Below are 6,864 nucleotides of genomic sequence, written 5' to 3'. Positions count from 1 at the left end.
TTCACTATCTATAATGATAGCCAAGTCCAACTCCATTACACCCAGTGAGAACTGGATCTGTTCAGACCAATTAGCATAATTCAGTCCATTGAACTTGACGCATCCGTTGCCTAAGGCGAAAGCATTGAATGAAGCTGAAATAAGACATGTTCACTCTTTAATGCTTTGAATAAACTTTATGGATTCAAACTATACTATACTTTTATTCATGCACTTAATTTATCTTTGGATAAAATTTAAATACATTAAACCTATATTAATGATGCCTAATATTATTCTTTAATAGGTAGTTAATCATACTCCTTAAACATGCATGTTATCTTTGGATAAACGAGCACAAACAAGTATTTTTAAAACTTTAATGTCACTAAATACATGCAATAATCCACCTTTGGGTGATCAAGATATGCATTATAATTAATGAACAAACCCAATTTATTATCCTCATGACATCATAATCTTAATTACAAGCAATGATCCACCTTTGGGTGATCATAATATGCTTCGTAATACTATTTTTCAATATTTCTCCCTCGCCCAAGCGACGGAGCTGCTTCGCTTAAGCGAGGTTCTCGCCCAAGCGACAAAACATTGATCATTACTGTTTCTCTTTCGCCCAAGCAAGAGGTCCTCGCTTAAGCGCTAATTCAGGACCAAAACATTTTCGTTACTGTTTCTCTCTCGCCTGAGCGAGAGAGACTCGCCCAAGCGAGGTTATCAGTTATGGAAACGTTCGCAGATTCATGAGTCTTCGCATACAATCATTCATAAAATTTTTGTTTACATATACAGAAATGCATTCATCAATTAATTCCAGAAATACAAGAAATGTCATAATGTCCCTAACCTTGCGCTCTGATACCAATTGTTAGTGCTTTTAAAAACTTTAGAGAAACTTTATGTTGAGCCTTTAATGGTTCACAAGAACCCTTTATTTAGGATCTTGACATTTATGACATTTACATGTTATAGTATAAGATTAGAGAATACCTGGTTCCATTGCTATTTCTTTCTAGTGTTCTTCCCTGACGCTTTCTCTGATTGCCTTTTGTTTTCACCTCTCCTCCTTCCTCGCTATAACAATGTACTAGATTTTCTTTTATGCAAAACCTGGATCTTTCTCTTATTCTTGCTTTTAGTTTCACTCTTTCAGAATAGAGATGTATTCCTTATGTGCTATTTGGAATTGCCACACACTGTCCAATTTAATGCATCAGTTGGGGAAGTTAACATATAGGAAACTTCCCATGAAGTGAGAGGGAGGGAGTTAACAAAACCCCCACAACCACATTGATTATTAAATTAATCTAACAAAGGAGTGTCGTTCACTTGATAAATCTCTTACTTATAGATCAATTATTAATAAATAAAATATCACTATATCAAATGTTATTTTTTTTTATCATTAATAAAAAAATCACCCTCTAGGGAAATAAATTGTATTAAATATTACTTCTAAGTTCTTACCGGTGCCTACTCCCCTTAGGTAAGTTAGAGGAGTACACCTCCTTTTCTAGTTCAGTGAATTTCAGATGATTGTTTAGTTGGATAAATAAAAGTTAAAAAAAGAGGTTTCAAAAACATAAATGATATCCACAGGAATTTGAGCCTTTTAAGAACCTCACATTCTTGTACTGCAATAACATCCACAAACTGAAATACCCAACATCATATATATAATCTAATAAATTCGAAACCAGCACATGAGCCTTATCCACAAGACCACAAACCCTGTAACTGTAATTAACTTACTTGAAAAAACAGAAGCAGCTATCATGGCCTTGGAGAATTGTTTACGTGTAACAACTGTAGGCACAGCAAGACCTCAATGTGTTTCTCCATTCTCTTCAACTTCAAGAGAAAAGATTGTTTTCCCAACTTACAAAGGATTCAAGAAAACTATGCTTAGAAACTCAACACTGTCATGCCCATCTCTTTATTCAACAAGTGCTTCCTACAAAAAATCAAGTTTCATTTGCAATGCTCGTGAAGCTGTAGGAGGTAATTAACTACCACTTCTTACTTTATTTCTTGTTTTCTACTATGAAAACTTTCCTTCATTGATAGGGTGAATTATATAAATTTGACTATCTTTTTTATAAGAAATAGAAATATAGAAGGTGTAAAAATGGATAGTATGGTATCAAAAGAGTACATTATTAGAATATGTTTTATGGCTAGACTTGCACCTTATATCTTATCCATTATGGTTAAAATTAGTGTCGTGTGCTTTATGATGAGATCAAGACAACTTAATACTTCACTTTAATATAGGAATGTCATTTTAGTGCTTGATTTCATAATGATACCATTGTAACAAGCACCCAAGTTCAAATTACTGGAGCAGTAATTAAGGTATATTACTCCGAGATTTCAGTGTTGATTTTAGGTGCAGCAACGTAAAATCAATGGTGGAAATCTCTTTTGGAACTTACATTGTAGTTAGGGGAAAATGCTAGACGATCTCACAATCTAGCCAAGTATTTGCTTGAACTAGGTAGCATGTTGATTTTCCAAAATGCCCTGGGAATTAATGAACTGTCCAGTGTTTTAAATTATGTTCACAATATATTGCGATTATCATAATTGCGGTCGTGATATTGTTGTGGAAACTCCAAAGACCAAAACCATAATATTATCATCACAATTATTGTTATGGAATGCAATTTCAAAGACTAGTATGGTATGTGAGAAGCTCTTCCTCCCCAAAGTGAACTTATGCTTAACGTGACCAAGGAATGACCAGATTCCACTTTTAAATTATTAGTGAGTTGTTGTGTTAATGTGATTTTTATTCAAAGGTGTTTTTGGTAATATCACTAGGTAGTTTATAAGTTAACTGACTAGCTTATTTAACCAAAAATAAATTATATGATGTGTTTGATAAATGGACATGCTACAATAAGTTATGAGGTTATAAACTTGTATTTGATAAACTACACACACTTGAGGAAGCTTAAAACTTATAAGCTTGGAGCTCATGTCATTTTGCATTTATTAATTAGCTTATAGGCGAATCTAATGAACAAGTTGGATTCAATCGGTGTTAAATATTGGATTTAATCGGTGTTAAATATATTCATCTTACTTGCTAGCTTTTTGCATTGTAATTCCACTTTCTTCTAGTGGCTTATTCCTCTGTGTGATGAATCAACATGTTGAAATTTGGCAGTTCAAGCAGTGACTGAGTCAACCTGGGATGAGCTTGTGATTGCAAGTGAAACCCCTGTGCTTGTAGATTTTTGGGCACCATGGTGTGGTCCATGCAGGATGATAGAGCCAATTGTTGGTGAATTAGCCAAAGAATATGCTGGAAAAATTGCATGCTACAAGCTTAACACTGATGACAATCCAAGCATAGCTACAAAGTATGGCATCAGAAGCATACCAACTGTTCTCTTCTTCAAAAATGGTGAGAAAAAAGAAAGCATAATTGGTGCAGTTCCTAAGTCCACTTTGTCAGCAACAGTGGATAAATATCTTGACATATGATTTAAGAAGAATATTGATAGGTTATTTGTATTTGTATTGCCATGTATGAAAGGAGTAGAATGGAGAGAATGAGAATAGAAACATTGCTATTTGTAATTTTCTTTCATTTCTTTTCCATGCCATAGAAGCCAAATGCTCTAGTGTTTCCTTACAAATGAGGATCATCTTTCCATATATGTCTGGATTCAAACACTTCAAATAATACTTTGTACCCATTTTCCCAAATTTTGTAAAGTAACATTACTTCATAATGTGGAGGGAGGAACTTCATATTAATCATAACAATGGATAGTATACCAGTTGCTTTTTGCAGCAAAAAAGGATATCCATCCTCAAGTTTGCACATGTATCATGGATAATTTTTGTGAAAGCCATGAAGATAGAAAAATTAAAATTAAAAGGTTACACTTGAAATTCACAAGAAAAATCAGCCCTATCAGCCACACAACCAGCCAACAAATTTTCATTTATACATAAAATCATTATATTGGCAGATTGGCCTATGCCCTATATCACTACCCATTTGCATTCTTCCATCATCAAGGGGGCAAAGGCAATTCTACCATTTGCTCATGCTGCACAAGCAGCTGTCAGCAACCATAACATGCATACCACATAAAAAGGCTTTCATGGAGATGGTTTCCAATCAAATTGAAGATTATTAAAACCGTTTACAGATCCTAGCCCGCTGAGTAGTTGATTCGACAAATCTTGTTGATGATTCATAGCTTGATCCCTAGCAACAGATGCCATTCCTCCCCTTCCATTCATGACTGAATTATTTCCCATAGCAGCTCTCATTCCATTTGTAATAGCAGATTGACCAAGATTCATTGTTCCGTAACTACCAACCCCGACACCTGAATTACTGCTCAGTGCACCATTGCCCATCAGGCCGTTGCCACTGTTCAGCCCTGTATTGGTACTCATTGGCAGAACACCATTTACATTTTTCATATCGTTTCCAAGAGAACCAACACCAACCATCCCACCTGAGCCGTTCATCTGGGACGACATCAACATCTCGTGTATGAATTTCTGGACTGAGCTCTGAGCATCGCCCGGGTCAGCTTCACCGGAAAGAGATGGCTGCTGTTGCATGGAAATATTAGCCGGTGAGTTTGCTGCACTCATGTGATTGGCAGAAGTTAAGGAAGGGCGAGATGCTTGTTGGGGGTTGTTAGATGAAGATGGTGTTGGTGCTTGAAAAGGGGATAAGTTTGGTTGGGCCTGTGGCATAGTACTGGAGGAACCTGGGGATGGAATCTGAACAGAACTACCTCCGTATGGACTGCTTGCATTGTTCATCGAATTTTGTCTAGAATTCATAGAGTTTTGGTGGAGAAGTCCTACAATAGTGCTTGTGGTCGTTGAAGCAGGTGCTGAGGTAATAGAGTTATTTATATTAACCATACCAATGATACCATTGTTAGAAGCAATTTGCATGGCACTGGGTTGTGAAGATGGAGTTTGATCTCCATTTGAGTTATGAGCCAACATTTGCTGTTGCTGTAATTGATCTTCATGTTGTTGTGCTTGACCACGAGGTCCAGCTGAACTAGAATTTCTCCGAGGGAATTTGGCTAAGCTCTCTGAGAGCAGACAAGAAAAAGAAACAATCAATCTTTCCTTTAACAATCATCAAAATCGAACAAATGGAAAAAACTAATATTTTACGGGAAGAAAAAACAACTAAAAAGTTATCTCAAGGACCAAAACTATCCTCTGGTAACATTACATGACATTACAGAACTATTGCAAGAGAGTTTGAACTATTTATGTATAGAGGTTAAAGTGAGAGAACACTGCAAAATTGGTTGCCCATCTAACTAAGTCATGTACCCCAAAAATATGGCTCCATATTTGAGACACAAAATGCACAATATGGAACACTTGCTTCTTAAGAAGTTTGGTCTACTTCCATTAGCCTATTGACCTGAAACCCACCCATTATAACAACTTTCCCATCCTCCAATATGAAATGATCCGAGAATAAAAGTCATCAGCAGAGTATCCTTGACCCTCCAAATAGCCACGAGGATATCTTAATCTTAAAAAAGTATCAAACACATTGATACCAGGCTAAAGAAACAGGACTTGGGCACGAAATAAAAGCATAAATACGGTAATTGATTCTTCAGTTCCTCTTCCTCCTCTCTCTCTCTCCCTCCCCTTAACAACAAAAGCATAAATAACAAAAATATATCCAATTTGAAGACTGGAGACTTAATTTGATCTCTCTTTAATTCTCAAAACACACCCTTATTTGAAACTTCAACCAATCCTACATAGAAAATGCCCTTCACCATCCCAAAATCCATACAGTCCCTAAACAGACTCGGGTACACCAACTTGTGTCTCCAAGATATAAAACCTTGATCAGATCACCAACAACCTTCAAACTATGTATCTTCAAGTCTCTTCATAAATTAAAGGCAATGTCGTCTGGAATTGATTCCATTACTAAGCATAGCTTTTAATGGTATGATGCAAGGTCAACAAAATACCAACCAACAACTAGGATGATGTCTTTGTCAACTAGAGTGATAGCCCGAACTGTTTTAAAATATAATGTTAAAAAAGTAAACACATCAAGACTTTCAACTTCGACGAATGCTAATCTTTCAATTAGAAATGCTAAACAATCATGTAACAGTAAATGGGATGGGGAAGTAAAACAACTGGTCTCTTTATAATAAAGCATCATTTTATAGACATGTACATATCTGCACTTACAATAAACCAGAAAACAGATTATTAACTTACCCATAGGCCCAGTCCCTGTTTCTCTGCTGTAATCTATCAAGTCTTTCATACTATTTACCACTTCCGATATCTGCAACATAAACAACAACGATGGTTAAATAAAAAGAATACAAATGTGATATGAAACATTAAAAGGAAATAAATAACATTTAAACATTATTCCATAGTTATGTAGATTCAATGTTTAAAAATTAATAATAAGAAGAGTTTTAGGATTGAACCATTACCTGTAGGCAGCGCACATATCTCTTTGTATATCCTAAATCATTAACTAATGGAACTTCTAAAGCTTTAGCCAACTGACGGGCTGATGAAGCAAACCTGGGAAGGAGACATAATTAAGTTAGATTAAAATGAAAACAAGAGGACATCATAGTCATGCTAAACTGTAGATAAGGCTAACAAAAATCAGAATATCCGTAAAAAGAAAATTGTTGTATCATGATGTAGCACATTCCTGAATGTCATTAGCCTTACATGCAAAGGCATCAGGAGTAGAATGGAGAGAATGAGAATAGAAACATTGCTATTTGTAATTTTCTTTCATTTCTTTTCCATGCCATAGAAGCCAAATGCTCTAGTGTTTCCTTACAAATGAGGATCATC

The 6,864-nt window shown here is 35.5% G+C and overlaps 2 protein-coding genes across 3 annotated transcripts; one reads left to right on the top strand and one right to left on the bottom strand.

The window, feature by feature from the left end:
- The first annotated feature begins 1,687 nt into the window (after nt 1-1,687).
- LOC109340971 (thioredoxin M-type, chloroplastic-like) lies at nt 1,688-3,712 on the top strand. Its single transcript, XM_019578751.1, has 2 exons — nt 1,688-2,001; nt 3,173-3,712. Exons 1-2 carry the CDS (start codon nt 1,704-1,706, stop codon nt 3,490-3,492), a joined length of 618 nt encoding a protein of 205 aa, XP_019434296.1. The 5' UTR covers nt 1,688-1,703; the 3' UTR covers nt 3,493-3,712.
- Nucleotides 3,713-3,758: 46 nt separating this feature from the next.
- LOC109340970 (transcriptional corepressor SEUSS-like) lies at nt 3,759-6,708 on the bottom strand. Of its 2 annotated transcripts, XM_019578750.1 has the most exons (4): nt 6,486-6,708; nt 6,259-6,328; nt 4,791-5,084; nt 3,759-4,754 (listed from the first exon to the last, which is right to left on the bottom strand). In XM_019578750.1, the coding sequence occupies exons 2-4, from the start codon at nt 6,305-6,307 to the stop codon at nt 4,120-4,122; spliced, it is 978 nt and encodes a 325-aa protein (XP_019434295.1). In that variant the 5' UTR covers nt 6,308-6,328; nt 6,486-6,708; the 3' UTR covers nt 3,759-4,119. The 2 variants fall into 2 exon arrangements, with proteins under 2 accessions (XP_019434295.1, XP_019434294.1); XM_019578749.1 differs by having other exon boundaries at nt 3,759-5,084; nt 6,486-6,621.
- Nucleotides 6,709-6,864: the final 156 nt, after the last annotated feature.

Source organism: Lupinus angustifolius, unplaced genomic scaffold (assembly GCF_001865875.1).
Source record: "Lupinus angustifolius cultivar Tanjil unplaced genomic scaffold, LupAngTanjil_v1.0 Scaffold_311_2, whole genome shotgun sequence".
In the NCBI taxonomy this organism is placed as follows: Eukaryota; Viridiplantae; Streptophyta; class Magnoliopsida; order Fabales; family Fabaceae; genus Lupinus; species Lupinus angustifolius.
The sequence above is the reverse complement of the archived record's forward strand: the minus strand, read 5'-3'. Positions and strand labels throughout refer to the sequence as shown.

Bases quoted from the DNA above. Each gene is read 5' to 3' on its own strand.
- LOC109340971 (XM_019578751.1), top strand. From the start codon at position 1,704: ATGAGCCTTATCCACAAGACCACAAACCCTGTAACTGTAATTAACTTA. The intron at 2,002-3,172 runs GTAATTAACTAC...GAAATTTGGCAG, and splicing joins TGCTCGTGAAGCTGTAGGAG to TTCAAGCAGTGACTGAGTCA.
- LOC109340970 (XM_019578749.1), bottom strand. From the start codon at position 6,307: ATGAAAGACTTGATAGATTACAGCAGAGAAACAGGGACTGGGCCTATG. The intron at 5,085-6,258 runs GTAAGTTAATAA...GTCTGCTCTCAG, and splicing joins AACAGGGACTGGGCCTATGG to AGAGCTTAGCCAAATTCCCT.